Below are 27,941 nucleotides of genomic sequence, written 5' to 3'. Positions count from 1 at the left end.
TCCATCTTCCATCCTGCTTCTCTTCTCCTTTTAAAACTAACTTCCAAGCCACAGACAGGTGGCTTCCCAATACATTTCTCAGCATTCTCCACAGGTGGATGTGAAAGTGTGGCTAATTCTTGCCAAGCAGCATGACAAACAGTAATGCAGTCCATCTACCTTCCTTACCCTCTGTTGCTGGCCACTGTGCAATCAAGAGCTGCTGAGACCTCTCGTGGGAAGTCACCTGACAAAAAAACAAAACTACCCCCACTAGCCTTGGACTACCATTTTTGGGCCACCAAATGAAGGAGAAAAGGTTCTCTCTAGACTTGGGGTATATCAGTTGAGTTTCATTTTTCAAATCAGAAGCATTCTGAATTTAATAGCAAAAGGGATCTCATGCAGAACATGATGCTTCCAATATCAGAGAAAGGGAAGAAATTCATGACTAAACCTCCAAAAATACTCTCAGAATGTTAATGAAACAACTCTCCAGGGAAATACCACTATATGACCCAATGAAGTTGACCACTGCCCAAATGGTAGAGGAGCAGCAGTAGCTTAGGGAGCGCAAGGGCATCTGCCAGCAAACACCACAGGAAGAAGACAGCTCCTCTTCTCCTGCCTTCCAAACTCCTGTGAGCACAGTCAACCTTGAAAACTGATTTCCATACCTTCCAGGCCTCCAGGATACAGGAGGCTAGTCCTCAAGTTCCCAGGGAACACAGGCTGGATGGTGAATGGAGTGAAGCAGACTCTATAGCTTAGACGACATAGGAACTGACATAATTTATGCTCAGGTTAATTAAGCCAAGGTGGTTTAATAAAGAAGAACTATATGGTATAATAACTTGAACTTGTGAAAATACTACCAGAATATTTAATAAGAAGCCAAAAGAATGTGGATAAGGTAAGTCTCAGAATCATTCTTCACTTAATATCACAGTGATTTCAAAACATGAAACTTTCATCCCGCACCCTACCTTGTGATACAGGAAAATAAAGAGCAAGCCAGCAACCACCCTCATTTCTACATGCAGCGGACACTTACAAGAGCGCACTTCATCTGGTATATTAGACATCAAATGACTGAATAATGGCACAATAATGAGAACGTCATTCGAAGCTTTTCACGATAATTTAAAAATCATTCTGAAGTTTTCAATAATGTAGGAAAGCCTCTGCTATTAGGTCAAGGGTAACATTTGTTCGCATTACTTAAAGGTCATTAAAATACATCCTTAATCATAACATGTGGTTCATTACAAATAAAATTGCCTTGCGTTCAATAAAACTAATTAAATGTAAATGGTATTGTTTACTGCTGTATGGATCTTTTGAAATAAATCAGCAAGTCATGATTTATTGAAAATTACTGGGGCCTCATGGTTGTTAATAAATTTGCTTGATCACAAAAGCCAGAAACATATTTTCCAAACGTCTATGGTGCCTGCCAACAAGATCAACAAATGGCATCTGAGCTCCGGGCCCGCACACAGCTTTCACCAGGGCTTCCGGGGGCTCAGCTCTGGCCGCACCAAGGACACTGGGATGGCAGTTGAACCAGCAGAGCCCACTATGGGCGGCCTGCCTCTGTTCTTAGGAAAAGCTTAATGTGTGCGGGCTTGCTGACTCTAGATGCCATGACTGCGTGCTCTGACGTGACACAACTGGCAGTGCCAAACAGAATATCCCCAATCCATAACAGCAAAGACCTGGGAGTCAAGACAAGCAACAAACCAAACTGCCTTGCCAGTGTCCTTATCAAAAAGGTCAATATTTAAAATACCCAATTTTATGAAGCTACAAATTTCAACTGATTAATGAATTAGAATTCAGTTAAATTTTCTTTCTTTTCTTTTTTTAAGCAAATATTCTTTTGTTTCATGGTCCTATCAAGATTTGAAATATTTAATAACCACATAGATGTTTCACTCAAATGCTAAGTTATTCTCCCTACTGAAGTACAAGGGCCATAATGTTTTTAAAGTAGCATTATAATAGATGTATAAGCATCTAAATAATCTCAAATATATATTTACATGAGTATGTGTGACACTAATAAAAATGAAAAAGAATATCCTTACCATATTTAATAGGATGTGACATGACTTTCCATATCGAAGATATTACCCAAAGTATAGATAATGGCACACTTAAGTTTTAAGTACTTCATTAGTGTATAATTTAAGTATAATATGCTACACACAAAGTATAAAATTGTGTGCTTTGATGTATGCCTATGACCATCAAAACACCAAATAATGAAGCGAGCAAACATTTCCATCAGCCCACAAACTATTTTCGTCCACCTTTTAGCACTACCATCTACTATTCTTCTAGAATTTTCTATGAATACAATTACATTCTTGTTTGTTGGTCAATATTTGGCTTTTCTTTCAGGCACATTCAGATTTTAATTCTGTACTCTTAGCAAAATTAAATCTATTACAAAAATTATCAAATAGTGTGGCCATTCCCAAGCACCCACCACCAGTGAACCCCAAGATTCTTGCAAGGAGTTTTAGGGGAGCAAACAGAGGATGGGGCTATCACCCAAGAGTGACAGCAAATAAAATCTTCTTCAGTCTTCTAAAGATTCCTGTCTCCCTTTCTCTTTTAACCTGGGGAAGACTGCCAAGGGATATTCACCAGAAAAGTAAACAAAGGATACAAGGATGTAGGCAGGGAACAGTAACACTAACCCAGAAAATAGCTCAAATAACATCACAATGTCAACAAGCTGTTAAGATGCCCAATAAATTAATTAATTTTAACAAATATTGAGAGAATAACAAACCAGATATCTTAAGACTAAGATAGTGGTGCAGCTTTATTTTGCCACATTAAAAAAATGAAAAGCAAATGGAAGCTACTGGGAAGCAGGATACTGGTGAGCAAAAGCCAGGATGGGAGCCATGGGCAAAGGAAACTCTGGTGGAGAAAGGCATGACTGCAGAGGGGAAAGTGGACTGACCGTAAGGAAGGCTTGACCTGGCCAGAGTGCTCACTGGGCAGCACAAACTGAGTGGCACAATGCAATTTCCTTCTCAGGGGTCCCTGGACACCATGTAGAACTGCAGGGAGCACTTCAGAAACTGTGTTACTATGAAAGCTAATGACCAGCCTCTCACTTTTAGCCTCTACCTATGGAGAGATGTACAAGGCAGTTAAGATGACAAATGGGTACTGGTAGCCTTCTGGGCACAACACCAAACCTGAAAACAGAGGAAAACATACCAACATTGTCCCAACTAAAAACAACACTTTTATAGGCAAAAGCTAATATAAGCTAGCAGTTAAGAAGCAGATGGGGATGCTCCACCTATAGCATATACTAGGGCCACAGTATGTAGACAGCACAGGCACATTCAAACTGGATGGTTACAGTCAGACACTGCAGAACCATCTGAGAGCAATGGTAAATTGGTGGAAAAAACAACAGTTGTTCAATGAATAGTACTAGTGCAGCCGACTGAGGGGGTCTGTGTTTTCTTAAAAAAGTATGAATTCTCATTTATAGCTGGTCTCAAAATAAATGTCTGTTGGATTAGAAATTCTGTATGAAAAACAGAAATCACTTAAAAAGTAATCATTTGAAATACAACAATGAGTGGAAATAGTCTAAGCATAAAATCAAAGGCAATACCATTTTAAAATACTGGCAGGTTATATTATATAAACATGCTGAACTTTTACACGGTTTAAATAAAATCTTGTAAAACTTATAAAACCTTACATGAAAGATAGACTTAAAACATAACCCTGAGAAAACACCCTACCTAACAAACAGCAGCTGGGGCCACACCTCTTGCACAGGTGTGTAGCTATGTGATGAGGAGGGAACATCCTTTCAGGAAGAATGTGTGCAAAGGGCAGCCAATGCTATAGGCAAATGCTGAGGGCTTCTTCCATTTTATGACTAATGCATTATTTTTAATGCACATTTTACTATTAGAGTCAGTAAAAATAAATAAACCTCTATTCTTTTTTGAAGGAGTGCATCCTAAGGACTGAGGAGCTTCTGAGGTAAACAGAGGGTACATACCAAGTCCTCTCCCAGAGAGAGGCTACCTGGTCAGCAAGTTCAGTCCTCCAGGCAGATGTATCCCTACTGACAAGCCAATCCTCAAGAAACCAATACCTATTTGCTTTAAATTTAGTTATCATCAGAAATGCCACGTAGCTTGTATGGTCCACAGGCACTTATTTCTCATTAAAAAATAATCAAGGACTTCTTCTATAAACAATATTGAATTAAGTGGTGTGAGACTTGCCTTCCCACTGAAAGCAACTAGAACAGTCACTTTCAGACACTGGACACAATGACCTCAAGAAACAAACACAGCCATGCATCCCACAGCAGCCCATTCCTATCCTGGGGTGATTACACCCCACAGGGTGAGAGTAGCAGCTAGGCAGGGGAGACAGGCACCTTGAGCTCTGGAGACAGAGACCAGACCTAGGTAAACTGTGCTGGCATTTGCAGGTATTGGGAAGAAGCCAGGCAAACAAAGTTGCAGAAACCTGCTACCAATTGTCAACATGTACACACACAGGATGGGATTACATCTGGCCACACCAAGCATTAACAGAGAGCTCCAAACTGCATCATCCCAGGGCAACAGAGCAGGGGAGAGACTGAGAGTCAAGAGGGGCTTGCGATTCAGTAGGTCCTGGGAGGATCCCAGGAGGACTGTACCCTGGGAGCAGGATGAAAATCCAGTATCTACTCATGGCAAACCTCTCCGCAAATGAAACATCACAATAAAGGGACTCTGGTCCATCCTAACGAAGTTTAAGAACAAGACTTGAAAAGAGAAAGCCCATCTACAAGTTGTTAAAGTAAAAAAAAAAAAAAAAAAAATTAAAAAATAAGAGGCTCTGAAGGAGGAAAAAAATCCCTAAAAATTTTATAATATCCAGCACCCAATTAAAAAATTATCAGACATGCAACAAAATGCAGAAAAGTGTGACCTATCACAAGAAGAAAGTTTTAAAAACAGAAAAATAACCAGAAACAACAGAGAAATTGACAATACACAAAGAAATTAAGTATTATAAGCTGCTGAAAAATCTGATTAGTTCCAAATCCATAAAAAAATTCACTTCATAATTAAAGAGTTTCCCAAAATGTAAACTCTTGGATCAAATCGTTTCAAAGGTGAATTTGTTCAACATATAAAAAAAGAAATAACACCAATCTTACATCAACCACTTGAAACATACGAGAGGCAAAATGACTCTCTAAATTGTTTTATGAAGCCAGCATACTCCTAGATATCAAACTAAAGACATTAAACAAAAACAATCCTGAGCAATATCCTTCCTGAACATAGCCATAAAAAATCCTTAACAAAATGTCAAATGCTGCAATATGTATAAAGGACTCTCAGCAAAACAAAACAGTGTTCGTCCCATTCTGCTGGTAGTGTAACAAGCGTAAAAACTGGTCCACAAAATTATTATTAATAATGGTGAAAAACCACATGCTCACCTCAATAGATACAGAAAAGCCTTTGAAAAATCCAGTACCTACTCATGGAAAACCTCTCAGCAAATGAGACTAGGAAGAACTTCCTCAACCTGATCAAGGTATCTATGAACAACTGACAATTATCCCTACACACAAGGGCTGAATGTGTCCCCCAAGATGAGATGGAACACAATAAATGGTCTCTGCACTTTTCTCCAACACTGACTCAGGTCAAATGTGATACTGCAAGTGAAGAAACAGATGGCTGCTATACAGACTGGAACGCCAAAGTTAAGGATCTCCATTGCACAACCACCTAGACAATACTTTCTAGGTGGGCAGACACTACACCAAAGAGGATACACAGATAGCAAACAGCATGTGAGGCAAAGCTCACAAAACAAGTCATCAGGGAAATGGAACTAAAATGGCAGAGACCTCACCACACAAAGTCATGAATAATAAGATCAAAATGGTGACAACACTGATGTTGCTGAGGACAGATTCTGGACCACTCTTCCACTCCTAATGGAGACAGTGAATGGTACTGCCATCATGAAAAACAGCTGGGCAATTACTCTGACATGCAAAAGCTGCTTGTGTACCTTCCCCCAAAACCCTTTGGGTGGGAAAGTGCCTCAATGCTGTACTTGTGACTTCAAGGCATGGGAGCTGTCCTACTGTCCCCGACCACTAGGAAGATACGAGAGTCAACTGGTTGATTGGGGCAATAATAGCAAATCTGACTCCTATAATCTCTTCATCCACTGGTCTAGGAGAATCTGCCTTCTGTCATCATCAATCATAGAAAAGAAGAGCTGTGACAACTCAGAACACAGAGATTAATACCTGATATATCCTACAGAATGTAAAGAAGCCATCACAGAGCACTGAGAATTAACAGACTACAACAAATCATCTAGCTGGTATGCTATTGGCTTTAATGGAGAAATCCTGATCCAGAGCAGAAATTCAGGCAGTTTTCAAAATAAACTTCCAAACTGGGGAATGAGTGGGACTACAAGATATACAGAGACAAAATAAGAGACATATTTCTGTATGTTTAAAGTTCGGAAAATTAAAGGGAGGACACACACTTCCATCTGGTTTTACTGATTTGGAGGATTACAATATACATGAGCATACATGTACACTGCCATGTTGGCAAGCACATGAAATGGCAAAGGTAAGGGGCAAACAACCAAATGAGAAATACAGGAAGGATGTGATGGAAAATTCCAGTCTATTAGACTTCCAAGAAGTATAGATTTAAACAATGAGCTGTCAACGTTCTGTCAAAATGAAATTTTTTTCTTTCATGCTTATGTTAAATATTTTAAAAGATAATGTCTGGTAATCCATCTGTCACTAGGTACTGAGTGTTTCGGTACAACTCTTCTCCAACAGTTTAGAAAACCAGAAGCCTGAAATTGTGAAACATTTTATCCCATAATTCTTACTATCTGACCAGCTATTTGGATGCTCTCCACATAAGATTTGCTACTTGGATGCCCTCTTTTGGTGTCAATATATTTTAAAATAAATAAAGTAGAAGTTGCTTCCCTGGCTCCATGGAAGGGTGCTAGAGAAGGCTGGTCAGCTAAGAACGGTCACTATCCACCACAGGGTGAGAAAACTACAACCTGTGTTCCAAATCTAGCCTGGATTCACTCTGTATGGCAGTAGAGGCAAGCATATGTGGTATTTTTAAGTTGTCAAAAGAGAAAGAAGGAGAGGAGATGGTGATGGTGACTCTGGACAACACATTCTCATATGATGAAGAATACACAAAGGAATAGGAAGCTTGTTGGGGCCCACTGGTTCTGAAAAAGCCAGAGAACACAGAGGAATGACTTCTAATGTAGGGACTACCTGAAATAAACACTGTAGATGGAAGAAGCATGGCACCCCAGCCCCACATGTGCCACTTTCTAGTTTCCAGAAAGTGCAGCAGGGAGAGATTCGGTGGCTCCTGATGTCCACAGCAGCTGCAAACCATTTGCAGCATAAGCAGTAGGTACTCCCATCCTGATGCAACTAAACGAAGGGCAGCAGTACCTAACGTTCTTTCCACAGCTGACAACAACTGTGTGGTCAAAGGTCACCCCAGACAATCTCAATCTTCCTTTACTCTCCAAGGAATCATCGAATCACATAAGACAAAGCTGCTCTCACTCAGATCAATATTAAATACAAGCTAACAGAAAACAAACATCAAATGACCACAACTAGGGTTTTTTCAAGAATGGAGGAAAAAAAAATACATGTATGCCAGTATAGAAGATTCTTTTTTTTTCTTTTAAATATGGAACGCTTCATGAATTTGCATATCATCCTTGTGCAGGAGCCATGCTAATCTTCTCTGTATTGTTCCAATTTTAGTATATGTGCTGCCGAAGCACGCACAGTTTAGAAGATTCTTGACATTTGTAAGAGCTGTTTTAGAGATCACTGGAAATAAACACCATCCATGACCTTGCTCTCTGACCCAACCTCTACCTTCTAAAGCGACATACAAACACTTGATGGACTCAAGCTGGAGCCTTTCTCCTTTCCCTGGCTCAAGAGACACTGCAAAACTCACTTCCTTCTATCAGAGAGGTTCTCCATGCTTCATTAGAAAAAGCTGCAGGTGACAGACCGGGCTCAAACACTGATTAAACCAGGGTTGAGTCCCAGTCTCTCAAAGAAGTACCTTGAGTAGCTATTAGGGAGTAAGCTAGTTAGCAACAATGGACCTTCTGTGTCCCACCAAAGTCCTCAACTTTGAGATTATTTAATGAGAATGTAAAAAAGTAGAAAAAGAAAAATGAAAGTCTAAAGTGTGAAGCCAAAAAAACATCCCCAACAATATAAAACAGGTTATGTGCTTAGAAACCTCAGGAAGTATTTTGGTTAGAAATAAGAAAACAACAAAACAAGTTCTCAATGTATTTTCATAGTGTATATAACTTATATGGCATGAACAGAAAGGTCCTTACTCCCTAGACATTCCCACTGAAGACAAAAGTGTACATGTATCCCTTTATTTGCACACATCTTGATGGTTCTCACCCCCAAAGCCGGCAGCCTTTGAGTGCAGCTCACAGCCACCTTCAGCTTCCAGTCTGTCTCGCCATCCAGCTGGTCCGTTCGAATGAAACATGAACCTTGGAAGTAGAGAAGAAAAAGTCACAACTCTCAAAATGTACTACAGAAGGTTATTCCTGAGCTAAAGTGCACAGATCCAGGCAAGAAGAGATACATCATGAGAACAAAAACCTTCAAAGGCCTTCATTTTGATATGATGTGACTGACAGATCAAGTCTCTGAAAAGATACAGCCATTCAATGTTGTTGGTTTTTTGTTTTTTTGTGTGTGTTACTTTAATATTTTATTTAGAGACAGGGAATCACTGGGTTACTTAGGCCTCACTAAGTTGCTGAGGCTGCCTTTGAACTCACAATCCTCCCACCTCAGCATCCCAAGCTGCTGGGATTATAGTCGTGTACCACCATGCCAAGCCCATTCAATGTTTTTGATCACCTGATTTCTATTTGGTGTTTCTGCCTTTTAAGGTTTAATATTAACTACTATAGAGACTACAGGGGTCATTTCTACCTTTAATGTCTTTTGAGAGTGACAAAAAAATGAGACACACAAAAATCTCCAAGAGTGCATGATATTACCTTGCTAAAAAAATGTTACATTTACCACCACAGAACATATATTCAATAATAACAGCACAGCTAATGTGCTACTGGACACTCATAGCATATCTGATTTTTTTAATATATTCTTTTATCTGTCAATGGACTATTATTTTATTATTATTTTACTTACTTATATGTGGTGCTGAGGATTGAACTCTCTCAAGCATGCGAGGAAATGCTGTGCCACTGAGCTACAGCCCCAGCCCTGCTATTTGATTTTTAATACAGAAAAATATCAAGTTACAAAATTCCACTGACCCTCCAAGACTGAGTTATATCATCCCATTTCTCAGAATGTACCCTGAAGACAGAACATGAAAAGCACAAAATGACAAACTCTCAGAACTATTCACTGCAATACTATTTACAAAAACAAAAGGATGGGGGCAAAAAGAGAACTAGCTGAATAAAGGAGAGCACAAGGGAAAAGAAAGGAAAACAAAGAAAGACCCCTACATACTGTTATCAAATGACTTCTAGGACACATGCTGACATGAAGGAAGTAAGAGAACATTATGTACAGAACACTAACTCACAGTAAGAGAAAGGGAGGAGAAAGGTGAAGAACCATGAGCCAGTCTTTACTTCAGAAGCTGTTCTACTAGGTGACCAACCTAATACACTGGGTAGAAGCTTCTCTGCTTGGGTTTCACTCCACCTGGACATGAAAAGGCTGTCTTGCCTGCACCCTATAGTGTAACAGTGGGTCTGTGCATGGAGCATGAGTGGCTGTAGGGCCATTGTAGAGTGGACACTGCCCCTTGCACCTCTGGTGTGTATAAGTGTGTGAATATCTGTGTTCGGGCTTTAGTGTGTGCATCCATGTACATTTGTACTGTGTATTTGTATCCGTGCATGTGTCTGAGTGTACATGTATCCCTTCATTTGCACACATCTGTGTGTAACTGTCTAGATGCATGTGTATCTGTGTATGTCTGTGCTTTGTGTGTGTAGGTACAAAGCTGTGGGTATGCACAAGTGCATCATACCTATATGGAAAAGAATGGACAGGAAGAGAAGCCAGACCCAACTACATCTTACTTGATACTGTTCACTTGGAAAGGATACATGCTTTACATAATTGAAAAATCAAATTACAACAAGTTTTACATGCCCCATGCCAATCTCTGTCCTTCCCTCCTTCTGGAAGGTGCCAGGGGCACCTGCTGCTGCTGGCTGCACTGCAGAGTCCACCACCTACTTGCATGGGCTTGCCATTCTGGTATGTCACCAAATTCTCTCTTCACCTGCAGATCTCCTTCCCTGTTATTTCCTCTGATGAAGGTCTAGATCTGCCCTGCACTGAATGCACATCCACGGTCCCACACCAGAGGTGCAAGGGGCAGTGTCCACTCTACAATGGCCCTACAGCCACTCATGCTCCATGCACAGACCCACTGTTACACTATAGGGTGCAGGCAAGACAGCCTTTTCATGTCCAGGTGGAGTGAAACCCAAGCAGAGAAGCTTCTACCCAGTGTATTAGGTTGGTCACCTAGTAGAACAGCTTCTGAAGTAAAGACTGGCTCATGGTTCTTCACCCTCGACATTCCAAGACAAGGAGTTGGTACTCTGCCACCCTCAGCTAGTGCTCCATGGGGGAGGCACATGGATGAGCTGCAGTATTGATGTTTCAATACAATGTGCTCGTTATTACCATTACAGAATCTCAAATTTCCCCACATTTTCCATTGGGTACCTCTTTAGGTTCTTGCCTTAGTCCTGATGACATGAATCTATTAGACTTTGACAGTCTCCTTCACAGTCTGGTACTGCAGAATACTACTAGGTTAAACATCATTTCTAGGTCTTTTCAGTGAACAAAAGCAAGAGAGAAAAGTGTGTGTGTATGTGTGTGCGTGTTTGTGTGTTGCACAAAGTACATCCAGCGTTCACACTGATCTCCCCAATCCAAAGTCAATGCTGTGGGGTTTCTCATGACCCCTTATCGCTTCCAGCTGCCATCTCCCTTCTTCTGCATCAAGGACCCCGATTCTCAAGAACATAGAATGCAGAATGAGAATCCTACCAGGCCCCGTGGCTGCAGGTGGTCTATTCTTTGGGCTTTTACAGGGATAACTGGTAAGCTCATTCTGTGTTAAATGCTGTGTGTAGATTATTGGTTTTATCTGGCAGTCTGATTTCTCTTTTGTCTATGTATGAACGACCTTTGTCATAAATAAACAAACAGTATTATGGAAGTCTATTGCCACACAATGATCCTCATGTTTAAATCTGTTAACATGTGACATAGAGCCACACATCACTGAACAACAGGAGTACCTTCTGAGAAATGCACCACTGGGCAATGTTGCTGGGTATATCAATGCAAACCTAGATGGCACAGGTTACTTGATATGGCCTCTTGATGCAAACAAAGGATGTGGTGAGCACAAATCTGTATGAGCTTGCTGCTAGAGTAACACAGCATACTCATTTACAATAAACTAACACACACTCTCTCTCTCTCTCTCTCTCTCTCTCTCTCTTTTCAACAAGTAGGAATACACTCTCAAGTAACAACAAAAAATACAGTACAGGAATATCTCAATGATTAACACAGTCATGCATTATCATTACCAAGCGCTAAGCATGTTCATAACTGACATGCCCTTCCAGAGGACTGGCAGCACTGGTTTGTTCATACCAGCATCACTTCACTCACACACATGTACACTGCACTGCTTACAGCATTAAGACCCCCAAGACACCACTGGGCAATAAGAACATTTCAGCTGCACTAAAATCTCATGGGGTCACCCTCATACACATGGCCTGTGGTTGGCTGAGAAGTCCCACTTGGTGAATGACTGCATGTTCATGTTTCTGAAACCATAGTCAGCACCACAACGTACCCACAACAGACAAAGAGTCCAGGTTTCCTCTGTGTTAACTCCTCCTCTCACCCCTCCTCTACCAGCTGCAGGAATCCAGCAATGACCCATGTGGTATTACAGCTCTGCCCCATTACAGGCAGGGTTTGAGAAGACACAAAGACTACGCTGCAATAACCATCACCCAGGATCTCAGAACCTCATATAACTTGCAGTAATGGGACTGCACCCACTAGTGAGTGCTATGTATCCTAAGGAAAAACTGCAGATACACTGTAATACCTTTCAGTTGCCATTCCAGGAGTTCAATGTTGCACTACAACCGGGAGACTATCATGTACAAACCTCTGCACAGTACGCAGGCAGACTATATCCACTTAGTGCAGTTACCATGGGGCCATAAAGATAACTGTCCAGGCTAGATCCATGCCATGTGATCTTATTCAGCAAGTGTCCCATGACTACTGAAAACCTGTCAGGACACCAAGACTCTCCTCCTGCCAGTTATAAATGTATAGGAAAATGAAAGAAATAAAACTGGCATTTACTGAGTGGATGGGAACTTAAACAGCAAGAATGCCGGGAATGAGAGTCTTGACTCTGCTCTTAAGTTCTGTGGAAGCTCCTTGGGTACTTCTTGCCTCCTTCCACTTGCCACAAAACTCTAGAAGAAGCAGAGAGCGCCCTTCTGGGCTTTGGCCCAGTCCTACTCCTGGCTGAGGTGGGACTGGCCTAGAATGCTCATCCTGGAGCAAGAGTTCCATCCTGGTGAGACTACAGTGGGCATGTCTTACCTCAAGATGTCTTCATCCTATTCGTTACCATGATTTCCCTTATTCCTGGGGCTACAAACCATCAATCTGTCAGAAAGGCAGCAGTGTGAATTTTCTTATGGCCACCTTCTTTTTCTATCACTTTACACACTCTCAAGTGGCTTCCTTCAGAGCTTTGGAATGGCAGGACTTCCTGCAATTGTGCACACCAAGACTCACTGTCACTTTCTACCACTTTTCTAGAATGTTTTCCCCTGTGTGTTTCCTGATAGACTTTAAAAAACTCAACTGAAGAAACTGCAAGACGCCCAGTTACAGTGACAATAACAAGAACAAAAGGCCATATTACATAACAGGTTTTAAAAGTTGAAACAATGCCTCAACACACTGGCTGGAGTAATGAAGTTGTGCTTGATGGTAAAAGGCAAATTCACTTTGAGAAGGCGGCAATGCAACCACATACTTTGCTGTCTACATGTGAGCTGCATAAAAGTGTGCAGAGACCAGTCACCAACAGACTCAACAAAGAGAAGGAGTAAAGTGGTGATCACCAGTTAGTCACATGGTACCCAGGCTGTCTACAAAATGATCTGTGGACGGAAGAGTCAAATATAAAATTTAAACTGCACCTAATTATTCAATTATTATACGTCACAGTAATGAAAACTTGGTATATATCATCAGGGAACTGGTGTAATTTGTCTTAACTTTCATAATGAAATTTGTAGACAAGAAAAATGTACAAAGCAAAACTTTCTACACAAAAAATACAAATTGAAGATGTAAAAACTTTGTGATCCTGAATCTGAACTGGAAATCATCAGTGCACCCTTGACAAATTATTCTTTCCAAAAAGAGAAATCAACCAGTTGCAGTGGCACAGACCCACAATCCCAGAAGCCCAAAAAGCTGGAAACAGGAGGTTCACAAATCCAAGGACAACCTGGGAAACTTAGCAAGATCCTGTCTCAAAATTAAAAACAAAACAAAAAGGCTAGGGATGTGGCTCATTGGTAAAGTACCTCTAAGTCAATTACAAGTATCAAAAAGAGAAAGAAGAAAGAAACAGAAATCAAGCTCCTTCCAAAGAAAATACTCAGGAGGAATCAGAGCTGCTTGAGACCTGTGGTGGGGCAGGAGTGAGGAAGAAAGAGGCTGAGACAGTACCCTTCCATGCAGGAAGGCCTGTGGGCAGCCACCACTGTCAAGAGACCACGGAGGCCCTCCACATAGAAGAAAGGGCCAATCTGACTGTGAGAAGCAGTCACAAGCTGTGCAGCATCAACATGTTCAAGTGCATGGGACATAAATCTACTAAAAAGTCTTTGCCTGCCTGTGTTAAGAACCCACCATGTTCTTTTGTTGTTGTTGTAAACTGATGAACCATAATTGTATACATTACAGGGAATAAAATGTTGTTATATGATTCATGAACACAATGTGAAATAGTTAAGCTATTCAACATATCTATTACCTCAAATAATTGTCATTTTCTATAGTAAGACCATTTGAAATTTACTCTCTTAGTTATTCTGAATTGTACAGCATACTATGACCAGCTAAAACAGATGTAAAAATAAGTAAATAAGTAAATGAAAATTAAAGAGGCCTTATTCCTATAGCGTTGGGCCATTGCCACCCCAGCCTTTTGTAGCCACAATTGTCTTTGTGTCTGTGAGGTGGATGGTCTGTTCCAGATTCCATGCGGAACTGAAAACACGCAGCCTGTGTCTTTCTGTGACTGGTTTATTTGCCTCAGCAGAACATCCTCCAAGTTCGTCAGGTTGCACAAGTGATAGGATGTGCCTCTTTCTAAAGGCTAGGCAGTGCACCACTGTGCACACATGCCAAGTCACCCACAGCACATCCTCTCCAACCACTTGATGCCTGTGGACACTGGCCAATGGCCCCATACCTGGCTACTGTGAGTTTTAGCCAGGATCACGGGCTTCCAGACATCCCTGCAACATAATGCCTTCAGCTTTCTTAGGTAAAAATCCATAACTGGAATTGCTGCAGTAAATGAAAATTCTATTTTTAGTTTTTCCAGCATATTGTTCTTCAAATAAGTAAATAAGGGGAGTACTGAAGATTTGTTTTGCCTTTCCTGAAATTTCAGAGTAATCAAAACAGTTGATAGGAACAAGTTTTAAGAGAATGTCAATTTCAAAGAGAAAGGGAAGGAGTTAACACTTGTCAACAAGGAAGGAACCAGTGGGTCTGGACAGAGCTCCCTGTGGTTGCTAACCCAGGAAAAACAAGGTGGGCCAGGGCACACCTGTCTACTCATCACATCACTCCAAGAGGGCCATCTGAACATCATGCAGCTGGCATCACACCAGGACACACAGAGTAGCAGTGACACAGCATCCATCAACAAAAAGAGAAGCAGCAGAAAGAAATCTGAAAACAATCATAATGAAGTCTTTAGACTTTGCTACCAGTTAACAGGAAACAAAGGCAGAGCTTAACTAACACCACAGTTGTGCAATCAGGCAAATCTAAAATATGGGAAATTCTTTAGGTCAAATTACTCTGTTTCTTCAATAAGTAAAAAAGAAAGAAGAGAAGGAATTATATAGGTGAAAACAGACTTAAGAGACATACTCACCAAATGCAATGTGTCAGACCATAGGCCCTGATTTGAATAGATAAAAAGAAATAAGAAATCAGAGAATCAGAAAGTTGGAAAGTAACTGCATATAAGATGATGGAGAATTTTATGGGATGACAATAGAACTGTGGTTCTAGTTGTAAAATGCCAAGGAATTTACTGACATAATCACACAGTATTGGGATTCCTGTGCCACTGGAGGAGAGGATGAGACTGATGGAGCAAAACTGGTCAAATAATGACCACAATTAACATGGGATGAGGGCTCCACAATGGTTCACTGCAATACGTTGCATGTACAGACTGAGTTGAAAGTTCCTTATAACAAAAAGCCTAGGATCCAATGGGAGAAAGCACAAATTGAATAAAATCTTTAAGGGACTGTCACTTCAAGAAAGAGAATAGTTGACTGTTTCCTGTTCTCTCTAAACACAGTAAACACCACCAAACATTACTCATAAAAACATCAGAAGGTTCTGGACTAGCCAACAAGAATTCTGCCCACTGAACACAGCCTTCAGGATGAAGAGAAAGCATCAAAAGGCACTGCATGTCGGGAGGCAACAATAAACTGCACACATAATTGTATGTGTGAACACCTAGAGTGAGAAGCACCACAGCTCACCCAGTAAGCACTTCTAAAAAATGCTCAAAGTCCACAAAAAGTCTGGGACAACATCAACTGACCTTCACGTACTCTCTTGTTTTATAGTGGTGGGGCCAAACCCAGGGCCCCACAGATGGCAGGCAAGCTCCCTACCACTGCCGCCCCCCCCCGACCCCCGCAAACCCTTCTTCGAGTGTTAAACCATCTCTGCTCTTGTAGCCATGAAGTACCACCTTTTTTACTCTTCTAAATCCCCATCACTTTGAAACCTCTGTGGCCAACATCAACAAGGTTTGCTGCCAAACCCAACAGACCCTTCACATCACTCTCCAATGGCCTCAGAGCAGCACTGGGCAACAACCTGTTCCTTCATGCAAGCGCTCTCTTCTGGCCTTACCGATTCCATGTGCTGCTGGATCCTCCCCTAGCTGTCTGCCTGTACCTGGGTCTGCAATGGTATCCCCAGATGAATTCTGAAGACTCCTCTCCTTTCTCTACAAAAACCTCCTTTGATGACAGGGGTAAGTAGCAAGAAGGGACTGAGTACATCACAATTCCAGGAAGCACAGCTCAGTTAGAAACCACCTCCCAAAGACTGTAGGGTGAGAAACCAATGTAACACCAAATTAAATAAGAGTCTACTCTACTGATTAGAAACTGCCCGGCAGCAAATCCCTCAAAAAAAAAAAAAAATGTACAAAATACATGTGCATAGTAGAATGTCTCTTCCTCTTCATCAAAAATGGGGAAAGTCACTAACACCTGCTGAGCAGCTGCTTACTGAGAACCAGAGTTCCCCCAGTATACCTGAAGTATGCTGCCATCCTCTGAGAAAACCTATTCCAGCCTTTCAGACAGACAAGCCTTAGATCTCAAGAGAAAGCATACAGTCCAAAAACCTCGATCAGGTGCACTGCACCCCAAATCCAAGCCTTACAGCATCACACACCTTAGTCCCCCTGCTGCAGCACCTAAAATCACAGCTGAAGCACTGAACAATTTGAACTCTGATAAACAAACATCTACTTTTGGAGTGACCTAGCTGAACTACTTCTGCAAAACCCACTCCCTGCAGGAGCAACCTCAGCAACCCTGCTCATGGTCTGCTGAGCCCTGGCTCCACACACACCACCTACTGGTCAAGGGTAGTGCTGCAACTTGTTTGAGGAGTCAGGTTCTGCAGTGCCAAGGGCTGATCAGGGAAGGCAGGGTCCTGCTCTAGTTCACTCAGGAATCGGCTTTATAGGCACTGTCCCTGCTCTCCTGAGACCACACCCTAGACACTAACAGATACTTGTGATCTCAGGCTTAAGCTGAGCTATGTAGGACTTGCTGCTGGGTCAGAGGAGCATGAGTTATTTAGCCCCAGTGCCAGTGAGGCTGTGGCACTGCTAAATTGTCTCTGGGGAAATCCTTCTGAGTTTGCCCCAGTCCCCCTGTGATAGCTCTTAGAACCTAGCACAGGCATACAGCTTCCCTGTCAAGGATCCTGGGACTCTCCAAGGAGGTTCCTGCTGTGTTGCTATCTCCTACCTTGAACTGTTGACTACCAAGTTCTCCCAAATTTCTTAATGATGCCCTGGCATAAACTGTGCCAGGCTCTGTTCCAAAGTCTACTGCCTGCAGAAATCTGTTAGAACATGTGAGCCACTGCACTGGAGCTAGGGCAGGACATGTGCTTTTCAAGTGCCCTTGGGGTGAGCTTGTGGTAGCAATCCCTCCAGGAGTGTCCACTGGCTGACCCACTAGCTAGAGCTAGGAATCACTGGGGTGGGACACCTATAAGGCTGGAGCAAAGCTCTTGCCTATGAATAGGAACTGGAAGCAGAAGGGCCAGCACAATATTCTGACACAAGTTTCCTGAGCATGGCTTCTGCATAACGGTCTGAGAAAAATCAGAGAAGGGCCAGCTCTGCCTGGGATGAGGCCTTCGCCTCCACCAACAAGAAGTAGAGAAACAAAGCCCTTGGTCTAGAATAGAGCTTCCTTCTCATGGAGCTGAGGCAAGGAAGAGGAAAGGTAATTTGCCTTCCACATATACTACCTATTGGTGAAGGGCGGTGCTTAAACTTGCTTGGCTAGTCAGGTTTCCACCCTGTGCTACTGGCTATGTGTGGCTTAGAGACAAGTCAGTCTCAATTCCCATAGATTCAATCTGTTCTTAGTGGAAATAACGGTCTCTGAAAAATATGGAAACAATTACTCTCAAAAGACACATCACCAAGCATTTAAGATTCATTTTAGGGACTCTCCAATGAAAATAAAAAAACTACTTGGCAACTTTTGGAGACACTACTGATTTTCACAACAGGGAGGGAGGCCAGGGAATGCCACCTTCATCAAGTGTGAGGTGAAGACATGGATATTCTCAACACCCAACAGTGCATCAATACAGATCCCACAGCAAAGAAAATACAGAGCCCTATGTATGACATGACAAAGGTAAGGACTTCTGCACCAGAGGTTTGTGACTAAAACCTGGCATGACACAAGGAACAGCCAGATGGTTCAAGGCTGAACAGTTCACTAATTGACACTCCTTGTCAAGTTACTTTATTTTATTAGGACTCACTGTTTTTTCTTCTCTACAATGGGGAAGTAAGGTGTCTCATGGAGTGGTGTTATAAAAATCTACTACACTCAGCCATGAGGGCATACACTAGGAAGTCACTGACTGGTAGCAAATTATTTCTCAAAAATAGAGAAACACTTGTGCTTACTGCTGGACATTCTTTCATTCTCACTCTTCATAACCATCAAATGCTTTTCTCTTCCAAATGATGCACTGTCAACTAATCACAGTGCCACCAATTTAGTGCCTCAGATGTGTCCTAACCATGTAGTCACTTTAATTCTAACCCTTTTAGCTATCCTCAATATGGGCATTTGAATGTGAAGCTGCTTCTCTCAGGCACAATAAGATCAGAGCTATAACAAGATTTTCCAACCATTTGCTTTATCAATTAATGATATATTCAAGAGTTTTTCTCTGATTACATACACTTTAAATTATGATGTATGTAAATAAACATATATTGTACGTTATTTTTCCTAAAGATTATATGAAAAGAACAACACTCTCTACAGCTGACGAATTTCAACCAGGAACCAATATAAGAAAATTTGTACTTCATGTTATTTTAAAGTTCAATGTTTTTTCAAGATTTTTTTCTCTTAAACATATGAATATATTTATTTTGATTAAAAAAATAAATAAAAGTAACTTCAACGGAACAGATTCTCATTTCTCTCCAGTCTGCTCCAAATCTACTTTCTAAAATTTAAATAAGAACAGGTGAGACTCTCTGTAAGGTCTTAAATTTCATACACACAGAGTATCTAAAAGTTAAACCAATTATCTGGATCTTTGTAGAAATATTAAACAATGAAAACAGTACAGTTGTCTTTCTGTAAAAAAAGACACATATCATGTTAAATAATTATATGCTATTTTTAAAACTTAGGGGGTAAAATGACATACTATTTTTCCCCCAAGCACAGTTAAACTTACTAACCACACAGCAATTGCTACAATAGGGGCAAGGTGGAGTACTGCAGTAAAATCTGAAGCATATCAACCTGGCTTATCTTGAGAGAGCCAGATCTAGTAATTTTTAACAGAAGCACGAGCTACAACGAATGCCAGTTATAGATCAGTAAAAATGAATTATTAAATTGGTCTGCTTATATCCTATTACAGACTTCTTATGAATACTTGATTTTATTTTGAATAATTGACAAGAGTTGACAGGAAAGGACAGGTTTAATGACCACCAAATTAAGATCAACTCATGTATGTGTCACATTGGAGAGCCACATCAGGTGGTGATGAAGTAACTGAAGGACCCTGAGAGACAGCTGAGTCTGTCATAGTGTAACAAGTCACCTCTCAGCATTAGCAGGTAGCCTGGACCAGCTCATGGATCTAGCAGCTCTGAAAGAAATGGGCCACAGTATATGCCCAACAAAAGAGAAATAGACATTGACTTCACATTTCTAATACCAGAGCCCTGGTCATTAAACTTAATTTTTAAATCATTTATATGACTTAATGACTCTGCATGAAATTTTTAAGCTGGAGGCAAGATGAATAGCACTACAGAGATAATGCAGATGAGGAGAGTGTCATTTACCTACCCTCGTCCAACTAACAAGGGATAGCTGGGGTACTGTAATATGTCCTGAACATTTCAATTATAATGTCATCAACTTAGGACACAAGTGAAAAAGATATTGGCATTTATAAGAGATTGATGAAAATTAGTTTTAAAGCATTAATTTCTCTTAATACCACTAAAAGAACTGTGTGCACCCAGGAGATATTTGATCTGAATTAAGAAACTGATGAAGCAATTGATTGATTGGAATTTAAGCCATCAGTCACCAGATCCATCAACAGCTTCATTTACATTCTAAACAATCCACTCACAGCTCAATAGAATACTCCGTATTAATACACAGTCAATGTGATGCCATGAACAGACTCACCAAGCTGTATTGACAAGCACCCAGCTGCTGTTGTCCAAGCTTGAACACACTGTTATATCTAGGACTTCTGTATTGACTAAGGTTTAAAGACTTTAATTACAGTAAATAATATACAAGTTTTTTTTTTTTATGTTGGTGCATTATAGTCATACATAAGACTAGCCTTCATTTTAACATATTCAAAAATGTATATAAAATGCGTAGATCCATTTCAATCCCCAGGACTTCCCCCTTTCCCTCCCATTCTTCCTCCTTTGATCCCCTTCCTCTTTTCTACTGGTCTTCCTTCTATTTATTTATTGCTTTTTAAACACTGAATTATAGTTAAACATAAAAGTAGTTCTGCGACATACTCACACATGCCACAGCATAATTTGGTCAATTTCATTCTGCAGTTCCTCCCCTTTCCCATTCCTCCCTTCTTCTCAATCCCCTTCCTCTACCCCACTATTCTCACTTCTGTTTTCATTAGATATTTTATATATATATATATATTTTTTTTTTTTTTCTTTATTTCTCTCTAGGAAAAACACTTGACTCTTAACTTTCTGAGTCTGGCTTATTTCACTTAGCATGACATTCTCCCCATTTCAATCATTTACCAGGAAATGACATATAATTTCATTCTTCTTTGTGGCTGAGTAGAATTCTGTTGTGTTTATGTTTATACCACATTTTCTTTATCCATTTGTCTGCTGACAGGCATTTGGGCTCGTTCCATAACATGGCAATTGTGAACTGTGCTGCTATAAACATTGGTATGCATTTATCACTATAGTTTGCTGATTCTTACCTCTTTTGGATAAAATACAAGGAATGGGACAGCTAGGTTATATGGTGGTTCCACTCCTAGTCTTTTGAGAAATTTCCATATTGCTTTCCAAAGTGGTTGTGCTGATTTGCCATCATGCTCAACATATGCTTTAACAAGGAAGAGAATATGGAAGGAACTGTCAGTCTGAGGGCCCCAATGCTCCTGGTGATATTGAAGGTGAAGTCATAGGCTGAGAGTGAGTGTGCAGGTGGTGAAGGCAAACTGAAGCAGAGACAAGAAAACTCCTTTCAAGATGATGTGTGGGCAGTCAGGAAGAATGTCTTGAGGTTCACAGAGCTGTGTGTCTCCTCTGCCACCAGATGTGGGAGAAGAAGAACTCGAGGGCCAGAGAAGCAGGGTAATGCAGGGTAATGGGGCAAAGAGGGTGTGTGGGAATAGCAATAGTAGTTTCACAGGAAGGTATATTTGTTAATACGCTTTAACATATAAGTTGTACTTTAAATGAGTGCACCTAACTGTATATAAATTTTCCTGAATAAAGCTAATTATATTTAAAAAGCAAAGATTAACAGAATAGAAGAAAAAAATCAAGATTCAACTATACACTGTCTACAAGAGACACACTTTAGACTAATTCAAAGACACAGAAGGCTAAAGATAATAGGAAACAATATAAACAGTAAGCAATAGAGAGCAGGCATCTCCAGGACACATTAAAGTGATCAAAGGGCCAATCCATCCAGCAGACAGCTATGTGTAACCCAAACTACAGTCACAAATACATAAAGGAGAAATAGAAACAACAGCAAAAATACCTGCAAGCTACACCACTTTACTTTCCACCATGAACAGAATAACTAGATAGAAGACAATAAGATGTAACCAATGCTGCAGACCACCAGAACTGACAAACACCCACCCACTGGACATGCCACATCTCAGTGACAAAACACAGATCCTGCTCTAGAGCACAGGGGCTCGCTTCAGAACACAGATCTGGGTGAATCTGCCTGAGGCCACAGAGTGTGTTCTCCAACCACAACAGAATGAAACCAGAAATCAGTGATGGTAGGAAATTTAGAAAAATCCACAAATACCTGGAAACTAAACATCTTCATCATCAAACAATGGGTTAAAGAAGAAATCACAAGCAAAATTTAAAAATGCTATTGAGAGCATGAAAATGAAAACACAACATACCAAACTTTTTGGGATGCAGCAACAGCAGCATTTGGGTGGAAATGGAATTTTAATGCCTATACTATAAAGACCTCATCTAACTTTCCACCTTAAGAAACTAGAAGTACAAAAGAAAACAGAACCCAAAATGAATGGAAGGAAGTAATAAAGACACTGAAATAAGAAACAGAGAGTAACTGAAAAAAATTATTGAAACCCAAAGTTAGTTCTTTGGAAAGATCAACAAAATCAACAAACCTTTAGCTGGAGTGACTAAGAAAAAGAGGAGCATCACATTATTAAAATCAAGAACAAAGGAGAGGACACCACTACCATCACTGAGGAAATAAAAAGTATTACAAGGGAATACTAAGAACAGTATGCTAACAAATTAGATGGATACAATGCACAAATTCCTAAAAAGACATGAACTGCCAAAACTAACTCAAGAAACAATCTGAAAAGGCTTCTAACAAGAAAATTAGTTTAAAAAAAAAAAAAACAAAAAACCTCAAAATAAAATCCAGTCCCAGATGACTGCATGGGTGACTTTTACCAAACATTAATGAAGAATTCAATAATAATTCTTCATAAACTTCCAAAAAAGTTGAAGAGGAAAGAACACTTCCTAACTCACTCAAAGGCCAGTACTATACTACCTTGATAGCAAAGATATAAGGAAAAACAAAACAAACAATCAATATATCCTTTATGAACACAGAGGCATAAATCCTTAACAAAACACTTGCAATCAAAAATCCAGCAGCACAGGCTTATGTGCTGAGACTGAGAGGTATCTGTTCTGGCATGTGTACACAGCCAAGGAGATGGGTCTCCCAGGGGCCTCACCAACAGAGTTCCCTCACCATCTGGCAGACTGCTCTATGCAACAGAGCACTGCACCAAATATGCCCTGTGATGAAGGAAGCCTATCACTGTGTTGCTGCAACACTGAGGTAGCTTCACTGCACTCCAGGGAATGACTAGAAATACTTGGAAATGGAGCACTTTATACTCCAATGCTACCCAATGATAGTTTCAAAATACACATGCAAAAACTCTAAAAGCAAATCACACTACTTGTGAAGAAAAAGAGAAGTCTTCCAAAACAGAGATCAAGAAGACAACACACTAAGGAACAACAGCTATGGTAAAGAACAAACCAGCAACTGCAGTGCTTCACAATAGAGATTTATGCCTCCCTCCAACAGAATCCATTTGGCAATGGAAGGGGAGAAGCTTTATTCCAAAAGCAGTCATTCAGGAAGCCACGCTGATGAAAGTTCTGTGCCTTCAACCAGCAGTTTCAAAGGCTGCCATTGAGCTAGAAAGGAAACAGTAGACACATCGCAAAGTACGTGAAAGACTTTCAGCTCCTACTCTCCAGGACAGAGCCCAGAGGCATGGATCCACTTCACTGGACAGGATAAACTAGAAGCCCAGCTGTTTCCAAGAGGTGCAGAGTACCTTACCAATGTCTGCCCCAGTTAGGAACCTAAGAACTCACATTACATAACACATGATAAAGTAAAGAACCGAATTCATAAGCCACTTAATTCTAAGGTTAACTCCTCTGCTGATGACAGCCTTCTTTGACAAGGTGAGTAACTACCAACTCTATAGCTGGCCAAAAAAAAAAAAAAAGTATTCACACTAGAAATAATACATGTTAAGCACACAAACAAATGACAATATGCTGAGCTTCCTACAAAATCATGGTTGACGTACTCAACGAGTTTGAGAAATGGGCAGAGAGAAGTTCTGGACACTCGTTGGCTAACTGCCCTCAGTCCACAAAGCCAGGTCACACAATCAGGAACTGACTACAGACTCAAATGAAGAATTAACAGATTTCCAACATGGCCTCTCCAGTCAACCACATGAGGCTTCCCTCCCCTTACTCTTTCCATTTTTTACTTATTCAAAGTTCAGGCCATCTAAATGTTGTTTTTCCTGTGAAGAGTAAGGCAACTCACCTAGACAGCACTCTCACATAACCCTAACAGCTCTTGTCACCACTATAGGACCTATACAATAGGATTACTACTGATGGTCATTGTATGTATGGACTTCTATGGATTTTATTCTCTCTGTAAGCAACAATTAATGCCTGGTATGAAGGAAGTGGTAAGTAAATAACTATTTGCTGAATCAATGAATAAAATTGCAAACACAAAACAGCAATCAAGTTTTGAGCAATGACATCATTTAATTAATTATATCTGAATATGAAAGGAAGAAAAACTAATTAAGGTACACAGGTTGTGACAGGATTATTTAAGCCACCTTTGTAAATATCAAGAACTAAAGATTATTAGAAACTAATAAATTCAAAATATTATCAGGGAAATTTTTATAGGCATAAACTTTACTCTTACTTCTTAAAATAACAATTAAACTGCCAAAATACTGAATCAACAACAGTGCAAAAAAATAAAAATACCTGCTTTCTCTGAAGTTCTAAGAAATACCATGTCTGATGGAATTCTTTGATTCTGCAAAGAATAATAAAAAAAATTAATTACCTATATGAAGCTTTACAAATTACATTATTCCATTCCAAAGTAAAACAGCTAACTACAATTAATGTCATCATTAAAATTATGTTGAAATAACTAATATGTTATTTGTTATTTTAATACATCATCCAGAGAGGTAAATGGCATTTAGCAATGACTTACAAAATGCTTTGTGTCGGAAAAGTGTTAAATATTGCCATTTTCACGGCTTCTGTTGAACCTTAACTCACACAACAGCTACTGCCTTATAAAAATTCATCCTTTCCATTAGATGAAAAAGCCCTACGGAGTGAGGGCAGTGACTGTCCAATATCTAACACATAACAGCACATCATTAAAATACAGTGAATTAATAAATGCGTGACTAAGCAAACAAAATCTCACAAAATAGAGGAGCTCTTCTTTATGACAGAAAAGGAACTCAAAGATATATGGCACATAAATTTTTTACTAGTCACAGTTCAAACATTTACTCATCATTATAATCATTTTATCAACTGGAAACCCTAATGGGAGGGGAAAATCAAGCTAAAAAAATATGTACTTAAAATAATAATATTTCACATAATTTTCTAAATATGTGTACTTTTCCATATGACAAAGAAATGGCCTAGTCAATAAGTAGTAGTAAAAACAAATACTAAGTTATTAAGGCTGAAATATTATGCTGGATACTGCTATTCTTTCTAACACTACAAAGAAGCATGACCAGTAGATCTCTAAAGGACAAAGATATCTAAAGGTCAAAGAAGGAATCACAGTAGACATTAGAAAATACTGTAAACCGAAAAGATAATAAAAATTTGACAAGAAAGTGAGTACAACAGCCAAAGTCAGAAAGACGTCAAGAGGAAAATCACATAAATCATGCATACAAAAGAACAGAAAAGAGGCTTGATGTCATCAATTTTGGAGCTTGAAAGCAGGGGAAAAAAATAGCCAATAAATTCCAAAGAAACCACATGGATGTAAATGCATGTAACAGCAAAACTTAATGACACAGAGAAAAACATGTACTGTTATGGTTTGGGTCATAAATGTCCCCTAAAGCTTGTGTGTTAAAGACTTGGATCCCAGCAGGGTGGTGCTATTGGGAGGTGATAGACACTTGGAAGTGTGGCATAGTTCAGGAGTAACGTCCTTGGGGGCATGCCATTGAAGGCCATATCTTGTCCCTAGCCCTTTCCTCTACATACAGGTGTGCTCTCTTCCCCTCTCTTTCAGCTTCCGAGCCATCATGAGATTAGCAGTTTTGCTCCACCAAAAAACTCCCCACCATGCTGTTCCACTTCACTTCAAGCCCATAGCCTGGATCCAAGCAACTATGGGCTGAAATCTCTAAAACTATGAGACCTAACAAATCTTTCCTTCTTTGTTTTTCTTATGTATTCTGTCATAGCAATGGAAAGCTGACTAACACACACACAAATAAATAGATACATGGATATATACCAGTAACAAACAGCAAGAAACTAAGTAATATTAAACATGTCCATTCCAGTAATAAAAAAAAAATCAATATTAGAATAAACTAATAAAAGATGCTCAAGACCTCTAATGAAAAATATAAAACATTACTAGAGAAATTAAACTTAAAATGTATCCTGCTCAGAAATTACAATGTAATTGCAAAGTTGTCAAATGCCCATAAATTGAAACATACAATCAACATACATACAAACAAAATCTTAGTTGATTTTTACCCCCCTCTATTTTGGTGGGAACTGATAAGGGTTTCTCTCAGCTATACAGGGAGCTGCTAATGCCAAGAATAACCAAGAAGAGAGTGAGGACTGACTCTACAACTTAATGACACTAGAAATAAAACTGGACCAACTAATACAAGATAGCATTTCACCAAGGTAATTATGCCTATGCAAAACTGGGAAATCCAGAGATGAGCACACATAGATTTATAGGGTGACACTACAGACCAACAAAAAAAAAAAAATGGGTCTTTCCAATAAAAAGTACTGAGAAAACTGGATGCCCAAAGGGGAGGTGCAGGAATGATACCTGACCTCTATGCCACACTATAGTTTTAAATGTAAAAGTAAACCCAGCAAAATCTCTAAACGATAATCCAGAATTTATTTTCTTTCTCTGCTTAATTGTCTTGTCACTCATTAAATATTATAATAGTGTTTTATGACTTTTTTGTAGGAATTTTTTATTTTATTTTATTGGTACTGGGAAATGAACCCAGAGGCACTTTTCCATTGAGCTACATCCTCAGCTCCTTCTTTATTTTTTATGTTAAAACAGGGTCTCGTTAAGCGGCTGAGGATCTTCGTAAGTTGCCCAGGCTGTCCCTGAACTAGTGATTCTCCTGTCTTAGCCTCCCCAAGCATTAGGATTACAGTATGTGCTCAACACCACCAGAAATTTTTTTTTTTAAAAAAAGAACTAAGCATAAATGAGAAGATTAATAAAGTATAATTCATTAAAATTAACAACTTCTGCCCACCAGGAAGGAAGAAAGAAGATACGTACAGCATATATAACAACACTGATTCACAATACATAAAGGCCTACACACTAACCAGAAAGAAGGGCTAATTAAGGGAAAACAAAACTGCAAGATATCTTCAAGGTCTATTTACTAATACCAAACCTGAAGAACCATATGAAAAGATACCCAACTGACTAGACTTCAGACAAATGTACACTAGGATCACAACTACAACATTCACATCAGAAATGTAAATTAAAACAGCTGGCAATGCAAGTGCTGGCAAGCCTGAAGTCACTGCTGATGAGAGCATAAATGGATATGCCACTTTGCACAGAACACACTCATACCCAACACCCATTGCACTCCTGGGTACATATGCAACATCCATGTGTGCATGTACATGTCAGAAGACAGTTCAACAACACAGATATATCTACCACTCCTGAGGGCAAACTTCAGAAGCAAACCAAATACACATTAATTGTGGAATGAATAACGGGCACCTGTCCAAGCACATGACCTCACTTTTTTTTTTTTTTTTTTTTTT

At 39.9% G+C, this 27,941-nt stretch overlaps 1 protein-coding gene and 1 non-coding gene across 4 annotated transcripts in view; both read right to left on the bottom strand.

Annotated features, from left to right (window-relative positions):
* The window catches only part of Atp9b (ATPase phospholipid transporting 9B (putative)), a 244,536-nt gene that overhangs the window by 149,079 nt on the left and 67,516 nt on the right, over positions 1 to 27,941 (bottom strand). For all 3 annotated transcript variants that reach the window (XM_048806674.1, XM_015499591.2, XM_048806675.1), the window contains 2 exons: positions 24,864 to 24,915; positions 8,513 to 8,607 (listed from right to left, as the gene is read on the bottom strand). In XM_048806674.1, the coding sequence (XP_048662631.1) occupies positions 8,513 to 8,607; positions 24,864 to 24,915 (147 nt within the window). The remainder of the gene's footprint in view (positions 1 to 8,512; positions 8,608 to 24,863; positions 24,916 to 27,941) is intronic.
* Positions 7,758 to 7,860, bottom strand: LOC125617866. The gene has a single exon (XR_007348987.1). It is a non-coding gene; the product is annotated as a U6 spliceosomal RNA (small nuclear RNA).

This window comes from Marmota marmota, unplaced genomic scaffold (genome assembly GCF_001458135.2).
Source record: "Marmota marmota marmota unplaced genomic scaffold, marMar, whole genome shotgun sequence".
Taxonomy (NCBI): domain Eukaryota; kingdom Metazoa; phylum Chordata; class Mammalia; order Rodentia; family Sciuridae; genus Marmota; species Marmota marmota.
The sequence above is the reverse complement of the archived record's forward strand: the minus strand, read 5'-3'. Positions and strand labels throughout refer to the sequence as shown.